Below are 22,570 nucleotides of genomic sequence, written 5' to 3'. Positions count from 1 at the left end.
TCTTTTAATTACTTTATTACGGAGTATTAAATTGTAGAAGAAGGAAACCGCCTCTAGTCTGACAAAATGAAACTGAAGTTATATATTATAATAATAACAATAAATAAATAAAAAATAGTACTCCGTAATTCACTAATTCAATTGACATAATTAAAATATTGATCGAGGCTATCTTTCATTTGTGTTTTCCATCGAAGCGAAGAGCCTAAAAGAGTTGAATACTACTGTAATTGTTAAGGTGATAATCAATATATTTTACATTTATTAGTTATGTTAATCGATTATTAAAGCTTGTTTTGGTTTTGCCCATTGCAACTGCAACGCTCGAGAAGTGTTTTTCGACCATGAAGCTTGTAAAATCAGATTTGCATAATAGAATGAATGATGATTTCCTGAACGTTTGTCTTCTAGGTGCCACAGAAAGAGAGGGTTAGCTAGTGTTAAAGATGAAGCAATTATGGAGCGTTTTCAGGGACAAAAATATCGTAGAGGACATTTGTGATGAATGGTAACTTATTTTTTATATATATTAACGAACATATTTTGCCATTGAAATTTTTGAGACTTGATACCTATTGATATTATTTTATGACACCACTCATTCGAAATCCTGGCTACGCCACTGATCACGTCACACATATTAGAAAATGACAAAATACATTTTTAATCATATACTAATTATTTATTTAATAGTAGAAGTTAAAATGCTTATGGGAGTCAACAAAGTTAACCATTTTTTTAACAGAACAATGTCACTAATTAAAATTTTTTTATTAATATTAATAAAAAGTAACTGAGATTAAAAGGTACCTTTGAGTTGAATGATTGGTTTGATTGTGGTGTTGATTGATTAAGTCTACAAATATTGCAAGACTTCTTTGTACACAACATTTTTGGTTGAATTTCCGAGAGTCTTATCCTTGTTTACAATGAGTACCTTTAAACCGCTCTTGCTTCTAACCCTCGATAGTGCAACATACAACTGTCCATGACTGAAAACAGGTCTTTCAAGAAACAAACCAACATGACTTAGAGACTGGCCTTGGCTCTTATTAATAGTCATAGCAAAGCACACAGATAAAGGATATTGTCTTCTTTGAAACCTAAAGGGTATCCATTTATCGGTTGGCACAATTAACATCCGTGGAACACAAGTTAATTTTCCTACATGGGTACCCGTTAAAATTTTTGCCTCTATCATTTTCTCTGTAAGCTTTGTTATCTGTAATCGTGTACCATTACATAGACCAGAAGATTGATCAATGTTGCGTAGCAGCATGACGGGAACACCAACTTTTAAAACCAACCTATGCTTCGGAAGACCACCATACTGAATGCTATTAAGAAATTCAGGAGTGTACAAATCGTGATTGAAAGATGCATCCAGTTTAGACTGACAGATACTATCTGAACTTAGATAAACCATTTCTTCACCATCAAGAAATGTCATCATGTGATCGTTTATTATATTGACAACATCATGTGTTGGTGCAAGAATAGCCCTATCTTCATAATATTCCGGGTTGCCAAGCATCTGAATAAAGTTTGGATAAATAGAGGCAATAAGTGAACCAATTGGATCCTCAGCATCAGTAATTAAAACGTCATCTGGAATGTCCACATCACATTCTCCGTCATTTGTTTCACCCACTGTTCCATTCCCAATTCTTAAAATCCAATCAGCAAAAGATTTTGTTTCCACTTCCACAACGTGATCTGTTCCTAAGCCTAGTCTCATATTAATTGTAAGCTTTAACACTTCAACATGATTCCAAATATAAGAAGAATTAAGTGAAGCACCTACAGTGTCCTCTCTCTTGCCCCGTTGAACAACTGGTAACACTTGTCGAAAGTCTCCACCGAATACTATTACTTTTCCACCAAATGGGGTTTCCATGCTATTTGGAGTTATTGGTCGACATATATCTCGCAAAGAACGGTCAAATGCTTCAAAACAATGCTTATGTACCATTGGTGCCTCATCCCATATAATAAGTTTTGTTTGGCGTATCAACTCAGCTAAGTTGCTGCTAGGGGTAATGTGACAAAAAGAATCTTCGGTTGGGTCAATGGGTATTGCAAATCGTGAGTGAGCGGTTCGTCCACCACTTAACAGAAGTGCTGCAATTCCACTCGATGCTGTATTAAGAACGATATCACCTCTACTTCGTATAGACGCGGACAAAGTTTTCCACAAGAATGTTTTCCCGGTACCACCATAACCATACAAGAAGAATACGCCACCTTTGCCCTCGTCAATTGCAGATACAATTTTTTCGTAAGCTTTTTTTTTGCTCGTCGGTCAATTTTGAAAAAAGAGCTGAAAATTCATCAACTAACATGGACCTGCTATAGCGTAGCTCATCAGTAATCAACGGATTTTGGGGCATGCCGGTAAAGGCTTCCGCTGGATATGGCATTGTACTAAAATTCTTTAGCGTACTACAATTCCTTTGAAGTATTTTTTCAATCTCATATAAAGTAGCATTTTCAATCATCTCTGGACTAACTTCCAAACCTGCACATTAAAAGGTTTTCTTTTTAAATTGTTGAAGTACAAATTGTGTGTATAAATTGTACAAAAAGAGTCAGGGTAGGTGCAAATTTACGCGACAAATAGCATACTATGTACATTCGAATTAACTAATACTTTAATAATTAGGGTAAAAAAAGATATACCTGCATTGCTAAATGTCCTTCTTTCATGACGAAGTAGATCAGCTGAAAGGTACTGAATTGTGTTTTGGTAAACAAATTTCGGCCTGCTAAGACTATTAGATAATAGTAACTGAGCAAATAGTGTTCGAACTCTGTGTCCTGAATCCCATGTGCTGGCCTCCTTAATTCCGTCTATATATTCTTGGTCATCGTCTAATAAGCCCATCTCATAGCAAGCTTGTTTAAAAGTATCATAAACCTTCCCATTTACTGTCCGAATATCTTCATATGATTTTGGACCTCTCACTTTATTCAAGAGAATTCTAAGATAGAATAATTCACCTGATGAAGGAGAGACATGATGGATACGACCGACTAAACCACTACCAATTTTCCTTCGTGTCCAAATCTTTGCATCTTGTTGCCAGCAAAACTTGGATGGGAACTCAACGTATGTGAGCTTCCTAGCTTCTTCACTTTTTTTGTTGCAGTTCATCCATTCCAAAAACATAGAATAATTGACAGACGGTTTGTTAAGAACATTATCAAGCACCTCCTCTTCATCAAAACTAACAGATTGTTCACCTTGCAGGTGAAAAGGTAGTCTCATAACTGCCGGTGTCCTCTTATGTATATCAAAAGCAAACATCCGCCATACGGCCTCACAAGCTGATACATATCTACATCGATAGTAGTTTGTTAGACAACATATAATATAATAAGTGGTAAACAATTTTTATTTTTTGAAAAATAAAAGACAAGTACCTGCAGTCATAGTACTGTTTGATTTCGTCCGTTTCAGAATCACATACTTCAGCTGTGACCCGGTCATTGCCTTTGTTAATGTACTTGAACAGATATCTAATGGAACTGACTTGATTGCACCACTCAACATTTAAATGAGCTTGATACCTTTTTAAAAGATACGGATTGTACGGGACGACGTGTCTATTATCCAAATCATGACCAAGTTTGCTGACGGTTCTTCCATCATTCCGTCGTCGGTAAATTGGGTATCCTTCTTTATCTACGGACGTGTGATCTGAAAAAGGCTTCGGAAAATGTTTTGTGCATTTTTTATCATCATCCGTGCATGGACAATTTGGATTCATTTCTCCGCATGGACCGTGCATCATTAAATCACTGACAAGTTTATACAACTCGGGATCACTATTTCTATCAGGTATTTCCGCACAAATGAATGAGTCCACATCTTCAGGATTAGGCATCTTGTCTTTTTGATGGAGGAAAAGACAAATATGAACGTGCGGCAAACCACGTTTTTGAAATTCAACCGTATAGACATCTGCAATTGGAGAATAACAAATGATAATGTATTAAAAAAAATATAGTATATACTAAAAATTGTGCCAAAAAAAAAATATATTACCTGCTACGACCTTTCCAAAAAGTTTGTTATGCTTCAAATCATGCATAAGCCTATCGAGCTTGATCTTGAAGATTCTTGCTAATAAAACAGGGTTGTCTTCGGCTTTCATATTAGTACCTTTCAATTCCCTTGTAATTTCAGGCCACTTAGGATTACAAGTGAAGGTGAGGAAAAGATCTGGATAACCAAACGTTCTACACAAAGCCATTGCATCACGGTAATTTTCCACCATATACCTTGCACTTCCCGTAAATGAAGAAGGTAGCTTGTAGTATGGGTTACCTAACATACTGGTATCACTGTTGCCAAGATTTGCATGATTGGTTAAGCTGCTCAATGAATCACATCGCATAATATGTTGATTGTTGCGTATGTAGGAGATTCGTTCGGATTCAACCATTGTGTAGGCATCTACCAAAAACTGTTGATATAATTTCTTAGCATTGTGTAAAAGGGATGGCTCTCGTCTCTCTTGAATTTTATATGCAAAAAATTCTCTCATGGTAACCGTTTTTTTTCCCTTGATGTAGATCCATCGACATCTCTATGAAAAATATCAGTTCTATAGCCATCTTCACCATATGCAAATATTAGTGGATACTGTAGACCGAGATATTGCGGATGTAATTCACTGATACGTTTTAAGCCCTCTTCATGGCTGTCGATTATTATGTCGCGTTCATCAAAAGACATGTCTATATCTCCAACAATTAAAGCAGCAATCTCATCAGCTGTGGGTAGATTGTAGGTTCGACCATCTTTATCCCTTCTGCCTTTTAACCTAAGCTTAAACTCAACATTTGGGTTAGTCTCATAAGTGTCGCGAGCCATTCTAAACGATTTGACGAGTTCATTGCAATCATTTAATAGCTCCATAAGTTGATTTATTAAACCTTCATCAAGCCCTGATGTCGTACCGTTTGACAGATGTGCACGAGATCTGTTTTAGCATGTCAAAATACAAAACGTAATATGACAGTATTAGTAATTTTCAATCCTAAGAAATAAGGTATTTAAATAAAATAATTTAAAGATGAATATTTGAAATTTACCCAATTGCATTCTTCCTATTCGCAGCCTCGTTGCCCGTGTCGTAAATGTATAGCTGTGAGAATTTAGGTGCTGAACCAACAACAGGGACCAAACCACCGTATCTGTGACAATTTTGACCACGTATGCGGAAAGTATATGGACCTTTACCTTTGTTTATTGATGTATCAACCTTACCACCCATAGAGGTAAACGCAAAGATCATGTTGTATTGTCGTATATTCTCAAAAAAATGTTTGCTCAATGGATGTTTATTTGTGTATAGATCAAGCAAGAGTTTTGGTGGCGGTTTATCAAATTTAGGTAGAGCAATCTTTCCCTTTAGACAACATAATGAATAAGCACCTGCAAGTCCTTTAGTCGAAATCCCACGCAAGGTCTCTTGGTACCATAACATTGCCCCACAAGCGGCACACTTGTAGGTTGGATCACCATCATCATAGTATTCTGAGTTGTTTAAAAACACATATTTATAACATTATTAGTTAACGGATAAATAATAAACAGCACATGTAAGCATATTATGTAAATAAACAATATAGAAGCAATTGTTAGTGGTGAAAATACCTGTTGATATACCGCGTGTATCATGTACGACAAACTCGATCAGTGTTGTGTCATCGATGTTAAATGGGATTGGTTGGGCAGATGGGTTTACAATACGACATTGTTTACCATGTTTGGTATTTAAAAATACCGATCTACGCTTCCTTGCATCTGTATATTTTGTATATATATAACATCAATAATAATGAATGATTAAGTAATGAAAGTAGCAACAAATAATTAAGAAAATGCAAGCATAAATTAGTTTAACCTCTACATGCAACAGTTTGCGGTGTGAATGAATTAATCCTTGATTGAACACTTATATTACTTGTTGAAGCTGATGATTGAAATCCTCCTGTCATTATAGGAGGTGTACATGGTGTTGTATTCAGAGTGTTATTTGTTGTAATACTTCTCTTCTTTCTTCTCAATTTTCGTGATGTAGTAGCTTGTGGGGTGCCAGAATTAACACTTTGTGTAGTGTTTGATGTATTACTTCATTTTTGCGAAATGATATCCTTTCGAATCCTTCTATTAAGGACAGCATCAAACGTTGGTGGAACTGCTGTAATTAAAATTTGTATTAAAATGAATATAATTAAAACTTTGTATTATAGCTGCTCTATTTATAATAAATGATCAGAAGATGTACCTGTGTTAGTAATAGCAACATTAATGCTATTAGTTTGAATTGAATGTACCTCCCTTATTGGACTCTGATGTCTCTGTTGGCGGTTATGTGAGCGAGAAACACTTTCGTTATTTTCCTGAATTCTCTTTCGTCCTTTCTTTTTTAGCGAGTAATCTGAAATATTCTCCATTCAAATTACCTGTTGATAGAGCATCTAAATACTTGAGTACCTATATATCTGTTCAAGATGTTGTACACTATATAGTTCAATCGACTAATGTTCAGAGGTGTGTAAAATATGAAAATGTGTGAGTAAGGTATGTATGTTAAATTTGAAAAGAGATATGTTTATGGGATTCTGACCAGGTACATTATAAAACCATCGATTTCAATTAAGATTTTCAATTATTTCCTGATAACATGGAAAGTAGGTCCTAAATATATGCATATTAGTTTCTTGATCAGTACAAATTTTTAACTGGTTATCTACTGTTTGCAGTGTGGGTTATGAAACACCCAGCTCTTTTTTTTTTTTTTTTTAAATCACAGCGGAAGTCTTAATTCACATAAATACCCTTAGTTAATTACGAACATGATTATCACAAATCATTAGCTAGTTACTTATTACAAACAACCGGTGTTAAGTTAAACAACTAGTTACATATTTATAAAAGTTAAGACATCAGAGTTCGTCTTGTCAAACATATCGTCAACCCAACTCCCGTCCCTACCAGCACTAAGATCGAAAACCTGCAAGGGAGGAGGTGAGGGGGGTTAGCACGAGGCTAAGTGAATGGAATCATCTAACAGATCTAGCATACAGTACCAACTTGTACAACTACAGCAACTACAACAATCCATAACAGGCAACTGACAACTAATAACTAGCAACTATCAACTGGCAACAATCAACTAGCAACTATGCTCCAACTAGAGACTCGGCGGCTTGTACGAGCACACGACCACTAGCTGATCAGTCTAGCGTCTACCGAAAGTCCTTACTACTGAATCCCCAGTATAGTAAATCCACACGCAGGTGATGCGTCATTCAGCACTATACTCAACAAACAGTAGCCAACTGGACCCAACCACAACAAGGTTGACCTCTCTGAGCTGAACCTAACAACAATAGGTTCCAACAGGCAACTACAACTTGTGCACACAACTGTTAAGCAACTACCACTACGAACAACTGTTCCTACGACTAGCATGGCAACTCTACGATGATCATTATTACAACATATCTACTAAGCATAGCAACTATAACAGTATAACATAGTAGCACAACTTGCTACTGTATACTACACCCGGAGATAATCCCACTCACCGATTACCAGCAAATGAGAAGGTGTTCAGCTATCTAATCACTGAACCTTCTCTGTCTCCTTTTCTCCTGAGAAATACATATACACGAGTTAGTTTATGTCCATAAACACTAAATAACACAAATATAGAAATTTTGTCAGAAAATCTGTCCGCTAAAATTTTTCTCCTTAACACTTGTGCACTTTTGAAATTTACATCAAAATCTCAAAATACAAACGGACAGCATAACGGCTAGAAATCAACACTTAGTAAAAATTTCACTGTCTAAGACCATCGGTCGATCGTCAGAGACTATCGGCCGATCGTCACTACTCCATCGGCCGGTGGACTACACCATCGGTCGATCGTTAAATTTTCAACCATTCGTCGAAGGACTTCCACCATCGGTCGATCGTCTAGTCCGTCGACCGATCGTCTCACTCCATCGGTCGATGGTCAGAGACCATCGGCCGAGGGTAGTTCATCTGCAGAAGCTGAAGCCAAAGTGACGGGTTTCACCCAAATTCATCCAATTCTTGCTCTAGAGCTCGATTTTTACCTCAAAACTGACCAAATCTAAGACACTATACATCAAGAAACATAAACCCACAAGATTTGGACTCAACCAACATCAAATTCAACTCTTTTGACCCAAATTACCCACTTTGTAAAAACTATCACAAAAACCCAATTTTCTTGAAGATTAAATCATGAAAACTTGTGATTCTTACCTTGATAGAATCAGTAGATCATAAGGAACACGAAAATGTAAATGATTTGAGCTCAAGAACAAAGATTAGAAATTAGGGTTTGGTAGGATGGAGAGGTGAGTGAACGGGTGGTTTGGGGAATTTTCTAGAAAATGGAAGAATAACCCTCCCACCAAACACTTATGAGTCTTAAAACTCATACATCACAACACACGGGTATTTATCAGTTATCTGATATCTTTCGTACATCATTTGGCAACCCAAATGAAGTCCAAATTCAACAAACGAACCTGTTCTGTGACCCTTGTCACAAACTGGTCTCAACTAAATAACCAAATAATTATAAACATATAATTATTAAAATCACTAATTACACCATACCCTAAGGGTACAATGGTCATTTCATCTAGGCCCAAAACGCGGGTGTTACAGGTTAAAGGCCCATTACATATCCCAAAATTAACCCACCCATATTTACTTTACACGTATGTAGAGTTCTAAGCCCATTACTTATCTCAAATTTGTGTTTACCTCCTATTTGCAACATGGCTTAGAGGCATGCCATGATCATATACAGCTGTTTGATGTCATTGAACTATTTATCTCGAACACACACAAGCTCTTTCAGAAAGAAGTATTGCCTGAATATTTTCTGCATGATAGGTGGGGCAGAAGTAAACACACAAGGATGTATTAAAATATTTAAAGTACCAAAAATACTTATGTGTTTCAAGTACTTCTTATATTGTGAAAGGTAGTGTATGCAAGTAAAATGATCTGATTTATAACTATTGCAGACCTATTAAAATGGGTTCCTCCATCTTTTAATAGAAGGATTTGGCTATCTTAATCAGTCAGATCATTTGCTTGTGATATACTAAATACATTCATAAACTATTTATCTAAATAAAACATACACAATATAGGCAAATATATAGATGAAAAGAACTTCCTGACCATGGGAAATTTTTATTAAAACAAACCAACCATAATATTCTGGGAAACACCAAACTTTATGCTAATCATAGCATAAACAATTGTCAAAATAAAAATCCAAAACATGATGAAAACATACGATGCAAATGCACCAAACTTATTGAAAAATGAAATAGAATACTGATAACCACGGTCAAGATTAGAAAAATCCATGGAAACTTTAATCCTCAACTGCCTTATTTTTGAGCAAATCCTTCTTGGTTTTCGAGGTTGAAGATCCGACAGACCCAGGGGTGGACTGCACAGCAATTTTGGTGCGTTTCTTCGGAGGAGTCACAACAGTAGGCACATTCCCAGCATCTGGTACGTTATTGTCTTCTGTCACAGAGTTGTCCAGGTGCGAAAACAATGGATTAATGTGAGTAAAGGCACAAATAAAAATTTGGTGTGATTTTTGGTTAAGACGTTATGAAATACCGTAGCAGAGGTATCATCAATGTCAGCATCCAAATCATCATTGTTGGGCAACATCTGATAAGCAACATTATCATTAATGTTAGTGGTGCAAATTTAAAAAATAAAAATAAAAATTAGTGAAGTACCTGGTCAATCCCCACCACCTCCTCCAAATACTCAGCCAAGTGGTTTTCATCATTTGATACCTCCTTCACGGTATAAACATGATAATTTTTCTTTAAATTATAATCACCCACCTCTATTTTGAACAAAAGTTCTTTACCAACCAACTTTTGTAGTTCCGCGGAAGTTTCTTCATCAGGAGTTATCGCTTTCTTCAGTTCAAAAGCTGATGGTTTAATGAACTTGGTTACATCATCTTCAAAGATCCACACAGACGCAGACCCAGTGTCATTGGTAACACGAATCTGTACCTTGAAACTGAGTAAGGTTTGTAAAATGCAACAGATTATTAGTTTAATAAAAAACGTAAACCAAAAATATGTTAGCAACTATGGGATGTTAGTAATGAAAGAAAGCTATTCAATAGATTAAAAGTTGATAATTATATTGTGTTACCGGAGGTTAACTTTTGGTTTAGGGCCGCATTTACGGCATTCATATTCACGACCAAGTATGCCATCGGTGTCTAAAGTCAACTCGTCCAGATCATCTGTTGCCTTCACCTTTCGTGTACACTTGAGACACGCTACATAATACCAATCATCATCTGGTATGATTGCAGTGATTTTGGCTAATGCAATATAGTTGCCACTCTTCAATTAATGCAAAACATGTCAGTATCTATATGTATATGGGTGGATGGATGGGCAATGTTACTCATTAAATTAGTTTGTTAGGTTTGAGTGTTTGAATTCGTACCAGACTTGGGTCCAGCTCATCGAGCCCAATTGGAGTGCATCCAGACTGCCATGTCTTGGATGTCAAGCTTGAGCAATTAAGAGCGGGAGCATATCTGTCCAAAGGGACTTCATCACCATGTACCGCAACGAACCTGTGGATTATTAATAGGTTAAAAATTTAATTTTAATATACTAATAAAAAAGATTATTATCAAAAGTAATTAGTAATAACCTATTTTTGAAATCAGCAGTGATCGGGTCATCGGAGTTCAAAAACACCTGTGTGTTGTTCCAGTCAGTTGAGACTGTGTTTTGACCTACATTGTTTTAAACCATCATGTAACAACATTGTCATTTAAAAATATTTACATGACTAAAGATATATATAGTTCAATACCCAGGTATTCTTTTGTCTTTCCACACTGCATAATGACAATAATATATTGTCCTGGTTCCTTGTTGTTAATACACTCATTTAGCTGATCAGCAAACTCAGCCCAGAAAGTGCAAGGTAAAATTGTGCCACTATTAATATGCGACTGAAGTTAGTATACAGTATTGAGCTAATAATGGTTAGATACATTTTTGTTAAAAATAATGTTGATTGAATATTAAGAATTAAGAAATAGTAACATACTCGATGTCTTTAAGGTCCCCTTTCATGTAGTATGTGTTTTGTCCACCCTTGGTATAAGGAGTGATTTCCCCAAATCCAGATAGCTTCCCAATGACATCTATTGATGTGAATTGAAGATACATTTATTTAGAGAATGTAATGTACTTCTCTAATTATATTAACAAATTTATAGATAAATATAGTACTAACCAACAGATACTCCAAAATCCACAGCCATGGATCTAATATCAGTAAAAGCAACAAAATTAAAACGGTTGGGTTGTCCATTCCATTCGTTCACTCTCGTGACAGTAGTGTTGAAGGTGCAAGACAGTTTAAAGTTGTGGCTCCAATGTGCTGACTTGTACAGCTTGTTAACAGTTGCTACACTAAGATTCTTGATGACATAGTTTCTGTCTTCGCTTAGTTTCTTAACAAATTTCGGCCTAAGCCTATTTTTGATTGTCAACCCAATCTTGTCACCCTACATATTTTTTTTTTAAATCAGCTAAGAGTAGACCTTTTACATCGACTTCTTATTATTAATAAGTTTCATATATCTCAGTTCTACTACTATTGTATGCAAAACATATACATTTAACGATCATCCATGTCCTAATATTTTATTGTATTAACATACATTTATTGAGTTTACTACATACCTGTTCATCGACAAGAATGAGTTCATTGATGAGCTTATCTTTGTCAAAGCCGTAACCCTTTTGTGTCCACATTCTTATCACTTTCACCCGGATAGCGAAATTCACCAACTCGGGCTTGATTTCACGAATTGGGATAATAGCTGAATCCATGTTGCTGAGAAAAAAGATAGCATTTATTTTTAGTATACAATTATCTGGTAGCTAAAAATAATACCAAAATTAATTGAAAAATTAAAAAATTAGAATAACTTACAGGTTTGAGATACTACAGAAGGAAGAAAGATAAATGCTTCGAATGGTGGTGCTTAAGATTACCGATATACGGAGTATTTATAGTTGAAGAGCCCATTGAAAGCTGGTTTGAAATCGATGAACACCCGATTAAACTTATCTCTAATTTAAAATTTGAGATAAGCGTATTTGATCCATAATTGACGGTTCTAGGTGTTTTTTTGTTCAGAAATTAGGGGTGTAGATAAGATGATAGATGTTAATTTTGGAATTAGGGTTGGAGATAAGATGATGGATGGCATCTGGATAAATTATTAGGGAATTTTAAAATTAGGGTTGGAGATTAAGTGTTGGGGATGAATCGTGATTCTTCTTCATATGACACCTGGAAAATCCAGATGTCAGTACAAGCTGGTTAATCAGTTTTTTTGACAAATGTGCTAATATTAACTCTCTTTTATATTAATAGATAGATATTGTTATAGGTTCGTGAATCAACCAGTGGCCAAGTCTTACTTCCCGACGAAGTAAAAATATGTGAAAGTGAGTTATAGTCCCACTTTTAAAATCTAATATTTTTGGGATGAGAATACATGCAGGTTTTATAAATGATTTACAAAATAGACACAAGTACGTGAAACTACATTCTATGGTTGAATTATCGAAATCGAATATGCCCCTTTTTATTAAGTCTGGTAATCTAAGAATTAGGGAACAGACACCCTAATTGACGCGAATCCTAAAGATAGATCTATCGGGCTTAACAAACCCCATCCAAAGTACCGGATGCTTTAGTACTTCGAAATTTATATCATATCCGAAGGGTGTCCCGGAATGATGGGGATATTCTTATATATGCATCTTGTTAATGTCGATTACCAGGTGTTCACCATATGAATAATTTTTATCTCTATGTATGGGATGTGTATTGATATATGAAATCTTGTGGTCTATTGTTACGATTTGATATATATATAGGTTAAACCTATAACTCACCAACATTTTTGTTGACGTTTAAAGCATGTTTATTCTCAGGTGAATACTAAGAGCTTCCGCTGTTGCATACTAAAATAAGGACAAGATTTGGAGTCCATGTTTGTATGATATTGTGTAAAAACTGCATTCAAGAAACTGATTTCGATGTAACATATTTGTATTGTAAACCATTATGTAATGGTCGTGTGTAAACAGGATATTTTAGATTATCATTATTTGATAATCTACGTAAAGCTTTTTAAACCTTTATTTATGAAATAAAGGTTATGGTTTATTTTAAAAATGAATGCAGTCTTTGAAAAACGTCTCATATAGAGGTCAAAACCTCGCAACGAAATCAATTAATATGGAACGTTTTTAATCAATAAGAACGGGACATTTCAATTACTACCTCCATCTCATTTAAATAGGCCATTATTCTATTTTGGGCTGTCCCATTCTGATAGTCCACTTCCATAAATAGAAAGAAAAGAAGATATTTCATTGGTGGATCTGGAGAGAGAAGATATTTCATTGGTGGAGAAATGAAGTTAGTGGGATTTCCTAAAACTGCGTGTTTTTTGTCTGTGGACTATTGGAATGAGACGGAGGTAGTATTATTAAACTTAAATTAAAATTAAAATTATAAAATAAATATATATATATATATATATATATATATATATATATATATATATATATATATATATATATATATATATATATATATATATATATCAGAGAGTGAGAGAGATAGTTGATATTGTGTACTCAAACTCGGCAGAAAACGTTACAATTTATAGGACTTGGCCATGTACAGTAAGCCATACGATCGCATGGATTTTACTCCTCCAGGCCATGCGATCGCATGGCCCCCTGGGACAGCTCACATTCACTTGTCTTCTTGTTTGCCGACGGTTTTTATTTAATATATATAATATATATATAATTTTATGAATTATTTATATATTATATTATATTCATGTGCATAGTTAACTTGTAATTTTAGGCCCGTTGCGTCGCGCGTTGATAGTTGGTTCATGTCCCGGTTCTGGATTTTCGAACGTCCTTTCGTACGATTTAATATCTTGTACTTTTCGTTTTGCGGCTCGTACTCTTGTAATTTTGAGACGTTTCTTATCAATAAATTGAACCGCTTGGATTGTACTTTATACTTTTTAGCGTTTTGGTCGTTTGCGTCTTCAAATCGTCGAATCTGTCTTTTGTCTTCACCTTTTAATATTTAAACGAATATCACTTGTAAATAGAACAATTGCAACTAAAAGCTTGTCTTTCTTGAGGGATAATGCTATGAAATATATGTTCATTTTTAGCATTATCATTAACTCTCGTCAAGTCGGTTCTCAATAGTTTACCGTTGTACTACTTCTCGCTTTTTTGTGCCCCGCCATGTGTGTTAAAATATCTTGAGAATGTGAGACGTAATTTCTTTTGGGGCGGGGATCTTACCGGGAAAAAAATTTCTTGGGTTAAATGGGAAAATGTTATCAAACCTTATGGGGCGGGGGGTTTAAATATCGGGTGTTTAAAATGTAAACTTTTTGCTTTACTTGGAAAGTGTTGGTGGAGGTTCAAAATCAAAACTAACGCTTTGTGGGTTAAAGTAATTAGTAGCATTTACGCTCCTAATGAACCTATTGTCGGATTATGGGTCCGACCATATCCCGACTATGGGTGTTTGGAACAACATAATTCGTACAGGAAAATTCATAGAAGACTCTCAAGTTTCATTCCTTTCATCTTTCGTGAAGACAATTGGAGACAGTAACTCTACTTTGTTTTAGGATGATGTTTGGGTCGGCAACAACAACATGCGTTCACTTTTTCCCAGATTATATCATCTTGAGAACTGTCCTAACATTTCTGTGGCATCACGTCTTGCTGGAACAACTGCTGTTTCAGCCAGCATTGCTTGAACAGCTGATACTGTTGCGGTTGAGATTTCTGGTACAACACTTCCATGGCGAGCAGATTCAAGGGTTGAAGATTCTGATGCGGGTCAGTTTTCTGGTACAACGGTTTTAATTCATACGGATTCTGGTTTAGATCGAAATTATGGTACAGTCGAGGCAATTGAAAGCGACGTACACATGGGATTGGATTAGGGATCCAACAGGAAGAACAAAAGACAAGTTGATAAATGTGGTTAAATTTGGTGCACTTGATCAGGAATACGGTATTGACACCTTTGAAACTGGACAGTTGGAAATGGAGTCTTTCGTCAAGTGGAAAATTCACGGTTGAAAATCTTACTTCATTAATCGAAGATAAACTTTTGATGTCTCAAAATATTCAAGTTGTTGAAGAAACATGTCGTAATTCTCTTGTCCCAAAAAAGGTTGAGTTATTTGTATGGCGGGCTTTAAAAAAAAGGTTACCCGTGCGGATTGAACTATTCACACGGTTCGGTGCTCGCTTTGTGATGATGACTTAGAATCGATGGATCATTCATTGATTTTTTATAGTCATGCTCAAATGGTATGGGATCGTGTATTCAAATGGTGAAATCGTAGTCATTTCAATAGTTTTACCATCAATGAACTTCTCAAGGATAGTTCTCTTGGTGTGTCTCATCTATGGCAAGCGGTTATTTGGATTAGCACTTATTTCATTTGGAAGAATCTAAACAACATGGTTTTTCAAGGAAAATCGTGAAATGCTCCGGTAGCGCTAAATGAAATTCAAGTTATTTCGTTCGAATGGATATCGCGGAGAGCAAAACATCACAACATCGATTGGAACACTTGGTTGACTAAACCGGATAATTATTTAGTCTAGTTTTCATGATGCGACCTTAGCATCATTCGTGTAATTTTCGAGTAATTGTTTATTGTTTGTTTCTTTGGTTGGGATGTTAGTCCGTCTCGTATATTTTGTACTTTGTTCTCGTGTTTACATATTTTAATTGCCTTTAAAAAAAGAGATGAAAATATTTGATTAATAAATAAATGCCCTTTATCATATGTCATGAGAGTATATAATAGCAATTCCGTTTGGTGATATTCCTTTTGGACAAAGTTCGAGGAACGGTGATACCCGTTTGGGTGTTTAGATTGAGTACCATGTTGATCCTAAAACAATGACAGTAGAAAAATTGAGGAATTTTACTATTCACTTAAGTGTTCACTTATATATATATATATATATATATATATATATATATATATATATATATATATATATATATATATATATATATATATATACTAGTTTTATGAGCCCGTGCGTTGCACGGCGATCATATAGATTAGTTTTTAATAACGTAACCGATCAAATTTATAATAAATTTACAAAAACTTTTTATTATTGATAACATTAGTATTGACAACATTAATATTGAAACATTGTTCGTGTATTGACTTGTTAGACTACTACCTTAGCATCCTATTAAGTCTTTTTGTCTCGTAAGCTTCATGTATTTGTATCGAGTCCTGCGGTTCTGATTTATGCCCCGTCCTGTACATTTATTGGTTGTTATTAATATATTGCTTTTCAAAAAAAAAAAAATATAATTACAATGCAACAATCAGAAAATGAGTAGTTACTTTGAATGTACAAACAAAATTAACATGTCTAAATCCCTTAATGACAACCTTTAGGGTTGTCATTAGAAAACTTCATCATAAAAATCCTCAATAGACTCTTCAAATTTTTTATACCACTAACACTATTCAATATCATAAATATATTTGGAACAATTTAGCTCGATAGTAGCAGCTTTAAATTACCCAACACCATCATCATTAAATAACTTAATATCAACATAATAAAGAGTACGATAATAACAACAGAAATAGAACATGTAGTGATACATTTATGAGCTCGTCCGTTAAAATACGTATAAGATATATAGCTATTATTATATATTTAAAGTTAATTTTTTAGAACATATAGTGATACTGATACGTTTATGAGCCCGTTCGTTAAAATACGTATATGATTGTATATGATAGATATCTATTATATATTTAAAGTTAATTTATATTATTAATATCTTTACTTTATATTGGTTATACGGAAGTATGTAATATCTAATTCTCCAAGTTTATTCATGGGAAGTTTAACATAGACTAAAAAATCAATTCGTAACATATCTCAAGAAAAAAATAAATAAACAAATAAATAAAAATAATAGGGGTGATATCTCCGACTTTGTTCTTGGATTTTGTTAAAAAAAAAAATTCAAATAAAATAATAGGGGTAATATCTCTTTAATTTATCCAAGCCTGTAATTTATCAAGTCTCCCATATGGAGTAACCACTTTGACCAGCTAATTGATTTTGAGCAATATTTTAATATTTTGAGCAATCTTTTATAATAATGATTTATTTTATTTTTTAATGTAGTTTAATAATAAAAATGACACGTAGGATTAGTTTAATCAACAAAATTACACGTAGGATTATTTAATTAACTTTAATTGAGAAATTGACACGTAGGATTAATGGCACGGGCTTTATAATAATGTATAGATAGATAGATGTATAGATAGATATATATGGTCATAATCAAGAGGGAAGCACTTTTTTGGGGGAAGGGGGAAGCAAATTTTTTTTTTTTTTTTCGTTTTTGAAAAAACTTTATTCACGAACATTATAGATTAGATGAAAATATGAACATTTAAAAAAGACACTTTGTGATGAATGTCATTATTTTGGCGAAAAACGCTCGAAGAAAAAAATAAAAACATTCAATGCATTGAATGTTTTGCAACTGAGTTTATTTGCATCGTTTTGTTTTCATCTTGTGTGAAGTGTTTTTTTCGAATTTAGCCCGATTTAGAATTTAGGGTTTAGGGTTTTGGGTTTTCGGGTTTGCTCCGTAAATCCTCAACCCAAAACCTAAAACCCTAAACTCTAAACCGTTCGTGTTAAAATATTCAATCTAAACCCTAATTTCTGAACGCTAAACTCTAATTTCTAAACCCAAAACCCTAATTTCTAAACCCTAATAGCTAACCCTAATTTTTAACCCCCTAATTTCTAAACCCAAATTTCTAACCCCTTAAAAAGAACTCAGAATCAAAACATTCAATGCATTGAATGTTTTCATTTTTTTTCTTCGATCGTTTTACCGCCAAAATAATAGCATTCATCATAAAGCGTCTTTTTTAAATGTTCATATTTTCATGTGATCTTGATGCCTGAAAAAAATTAGAAAAAAATGAAAAAAAAATTACTTCCCCCCAAAAAAATGCTTCCCTCTTGATTAAATCTCTCTCTCTCTCTCTCTCTCTCTCTATATATATATATATATATATATATATATATATATATATATATATATATATATAGAGTGTTTTAATAAATAGGGAAACACTTTTTGGGGGGAAGTAATTTTTTTCGTTTTTTTGAACTTTTTGTTTTCAAATATTAAGATCACATGAAAATATGAACATTTAAAAATGACACTTTGTGATAAATATTATTATTTTAGCGGGAAAACGCTATAAAAAATAAATGATAACATGCATCATATGTAATTTTTAAATTAAAGTTTGTTTTTAAGGGTTTAGATTGAATTTTTAATACGAATGTTTTAGAGTTTAGGGTTAAGGTTTAGGTTTTAGGTTCAGTCCCTAAACCCAAAACCTTAAACTCTAAACTCTAAATCAGGCTAAATTTTGAAAAAAAAAAACTTCACATAAGATGGAAAAAAACGATGAATAAAAACTCTAATTAAATATTAATTGTTATCATTTATTTCTTCGAGCGTTTTGTCGCTAAAATAATAGCATTCAATCACAAAATGTCTTTTTAAATGTTTATATTACACTTTAGAGCCCGTGTGTTGTACACGTGGGTAAATAACCGTGCAAAATCAATTATGTTTATTAAACAATTACGGAGTATCTTTTAGAGCTAATATTTTTAATAAAATGATAATAATTGATTAAATTACTAAATTTCAAACACATTATAAATTATTTGTGTATGGAGCCCGTGCATTACACGATAGTTTAAAAAATAGTTATAACTCACTTTTCAATTTTGCTATAATAGGTTTAGAGCGCGTGCGTTGCACGGTGGATAAATTAATCGTGCAAAATTAATTGATATTTTTAAACAATTTTTTTTGAATTTAAGATCCCGTGATGTTGAAAATCTTAAAAGTTCTTTTAAGTTTAAGAGCACGTGGTGAGATATTTATATATATATATATATATATATATATATATATATATATATATATATATATATATATATATATATATATATATATATTACAATTAATACTAAAATATGTATAAATATATTAAAAGTTATTTATGGATAGACATATATTATTTATTTTTAGAATTTCTATGCTGTAAAAATAAAATAAAAATTATCTTTAAAAATTAAATTAATATAATATATTAATATTTTTAAAAGTTAAGTTATACGATGTAATTAGAATTTCTTTAGAAACATTGTAATTTATTTTTCCTTTTTACTATTGAATATTAATAATTCAATTAATTTTGCACGATTATTTTACCCATATGTGCAACGCAGAGGCTCTAGCGTTTTATTTACTTTCGCTATTTACATACTTGAATAATATAATATGTTATGGTTTTTGCACGGGTTTTTGCATGACTTTTTACATTCGTGCAACGCACGAGTTCCAAAACCATATATATATATATATATATATATATATATATATATATATATATATATATATATATATATATATATATATATATATATATATATATATAGATATATATATATATATATATCAAAAAGGTTTTTGATTATTTATTTATTAAATTTGATTATTTATTATATATATATATATATATATTTATTATTTTATTTATTGTAATTAAATTTTTAAATTCTGTATACGTAAATAAACGAAGTTAATAAAGTAAAACTTGCATTGATAATTTAAAATATACGATAGTCTAAAAACATCTAAAACTGTTAAAGAGAAAATACAATTAGGCTAAATAAAACATGCTGTATAAACCTAAAGAATGTTTGTTGGCAGTGAGAAGACTCTTAGCGTTTGGTTGGAAGAATTTGTTTTTTAGAAAGAATGGAACGTGTTAAAGGAATTGGAATTCGAAGAAATTGGAGTTGATAAATTTACATGAAATGTTAAAAAATGTGTTGGGAATGAAATCGTATTTCATTTTAAAAATATACCTTAAAAGTTATACAAAAAGTAATCGAGCCGAATTATGTGACAAGCGTGCTAAAAAAACTTCGGTTGAAAATTGGGCTCATTTTCACACGATGAATAGATAAGGACGCTATGAGCAACACTTTTGAAGGTTTGCTTCCATTCAAAATAGTTTTAACGCCGAAAAAGTAGTTTTGCTATTTCTAAAGGTGAATTTTGAACTTTTTGATTTTACGATAATTATTACCTTTGCATTTGAACTCTTATGCATATTTAAATACCATCTTGATGATTTTTTTATGTAACACTTTATTTAGGTACATTAAAAATATTTTTAGGGTTAATATATCCCCACTAGCCACAAATCCTCACACGTCTAGTGACAACTTGGTTTAATGGTTCGATTATTTTGTAACACTTTTTAAAATCTCTCAATTAATAACTCTATAATTGTTTATATTTTAAATTTTCATATTAAATGCAAATATATTTGACAATATTTTCATTTCGATAATAATTCATGGCAGAGCACATTACGTTTGCCACATAATCGGGCCGAATAATGTGGCAAGCGTGCTAAAAACATTCGGCTGAAAATTGGACCCACTTTCGCACGATGAATAGATAAAAATGCTATGAGCAAGACTTCCTAATGGCTTGCTTCCATTTGAAATATATTTGACGCCAAAAAAATCGTTTTGCTATTTCTAAAGTTGAATTTTGAACTCTCAGATTTTACGATAATTATTAACTTTGCTTTTGAACTTTTATGCATATTTAAATACCATTTGATACTTGTTTTTTATGTAACAATTTATTTAGGTATATTGAGAATATTTTTGGGGTAAATATATCTCCACTATCCACAAATCCTTACACGTTTAGTGACATCTTGGTTTAATAGTTCGATTATTTTGTGACACTTTTTGATATCTCTCAATTCATAATTCTATAATTGTTTCTATTTTACAATTTCCTATTTAATGCAAATATATTTGACTATAGTGTGGTTTCGATAATAATTCAAGGACGTAAAACACATTTTTGAACACATTACGTTTGCCACATAATCGGGCCGAATTATGTGGCAAACGTGCTAAAAAAACTTCGGTTGAAAATTGGACCAATTTTCGCACGATGAATAAATAACGACGCTATGAGAAAGACTTCCTGAAGACTTGCTTCCAATCGAAATAGTTTTGACGCCGAAAAATTTGTTTTGCTATTTCTAAAGGTGAATTTTGAACTTTCATATTTTAGGATAATTATTACCTTTGCATTTGAGCTTTTAAGCATATTTAAATACCATTTTGATACTTGTTTTTTATGTAACACTTTATTTAGGTGGATTGAGAATATTTTTGAGGTTAATATATCCCCACTAACCACACATCCTTACACGTTTAGTGACATCCAGGTTTAAAAATTCGATTATTTTGTGACACTTTTTGATATCTCTCAATTCATAACTCTCTAGTTGTTTCTATTTTTAAATTTCATATTGAATGCAAATATATTTAACTATAGTTTCGTTTCAATAATAATTCATGGCCGCAAAACACATTTTAAAGTACATTATGTTTGCCATATAATTGAGCCGAATTATGTGGCAAGCGTGCTAAAAAAACTTCGGTTGAAAATTGAACCCACTTTCCACAATGAATAGATAACGACGCTATGAGAAATATTTCCTTAAGGCTTGCTTCCATTCCTAATATATATTATATATATAAATAATTAATAATCAGATTTAATTACAAAATGACACGTTAGCAAAAGCTTTTTTGATTTATATGTATATATATATATATATATATATATATATTTATTTATTTATTAATTTATTTACTGTAATTAAAATTTTAAAAAATTTGTATATGTAAATAAAAAAAATTAATAATGTAAAACTTGCATTGATAATTTAAAATATACGATAGTCTAAAAACATCTAATACTGTTAATGAGAAAATACAATTAGGCAAAATAAAACATGCTAGTATGAACCTAAAGAATGTTTGTTGGCAGTTAGAAGACTCTTAGCGTTTGGTTGGAAGAATTTATTGTTTTAGAAAGAATGGAATGCGTCAAAGGAATTGGAATTTGAAGGAATTGAAGTTGATAAATTTACATGAAATGTGAAAACATGTGTTGGGAATGAAATCGAATTTCATTTTAAGCAGATACCTTAAAAGTTATACAAAAAATAATCGGGCCGAATTATGTGGCAAGCATGCTAAAAAAACTTCGGTAGAAAATTGGACCCATTTTCATACGATGAATAGATAACGACGCTATGAGCAAGACTTCCTGAAGGCTTGCTTCCATTCGAAATAGTTTTGACACTGAAAAAGTAGTTTTGCTATTTCTAAAGTTGAATTTTGAACTTTCAAATTTTACAAT

The 22,570-nt window shown here is 32.7% G+C and overlaps 2 protein-coding genes across 2 annotated transcripts; both read right to left on the bottom strand.

Annotated features, from left to right (window-relative positions):
• Positions 1–856: 856 nt before the first annotated feature.
• On the bottom strand, positions 857–4,550 carry LOC139889834 (uncharacterized). Its single transcript, XM_071872757.1, has 5 exons — positions 4,049–4,550; positions 3,424–3,964; positions 2,680–3,338; positions 2,347–2,518; positions 857–2,294 (listed from the first exon to the last, which is right to left on the bottom strand). The coding sequence occupies exons 1-5, from the start codon at positions 4,548–4,550 to the stop codon at positions 857–859; spliced, it is 3,312 nt and encodes a 1,103-aa protein (XP_071728858.1).
• A 4,899-nt stretch (positions 4,551–9,449) lies between these two features.
• Positions 9,450–11,976, bottom strand: LOC139889833 (replication protein A 70 kDa DNA-binding subunit D-like). Its single transcript, XM_071872756.1, has 8 exons — positions 11,827–11,976; positions 11,375–11,648; positions 11,186–11,282; positions 10,568–10,700; positions 10,265–10,461; positions 9,832–10,126; positions 9,707–9,760; positions 9,450–9,551 (listed from the first exon to the last, which is right to left on the bottom strand). The coding sequence occupies exons 1-8, from the start codon at positions 11,974–11,976 to the stop codon at positions 9,450–9,452; spliced, it is 1,302 nt and encodes a 433-aa protein (XP_071728857.1).
• Positions 11,977–22,570: the final 10,594 nt, after the last annotated feature.

The sequence above is a fragment of the Rutidosis leptorrhynchoides genome, chromosome 2, assembly GCF_046630445.1.
Source record: "Rutidosis leptorrhynchoides isolate AG116_Rl617_1_P2 chromosome 2, CSIRO_AGI_Rlap_v1, whole genome shotgun sequence".
Classification (NCBI taxonomy): Eukaryota; Viridiplantae; Streptophyta; class Magnoliopsida; order Asterales; family Asteraceae; genus Rutidosis; species Rutidosis leptorrhynchoides.
Note: the sequence above shows the minus strand (reverse complement) of the source record. Positions and strands in the feature narration are given on the sequence as shown.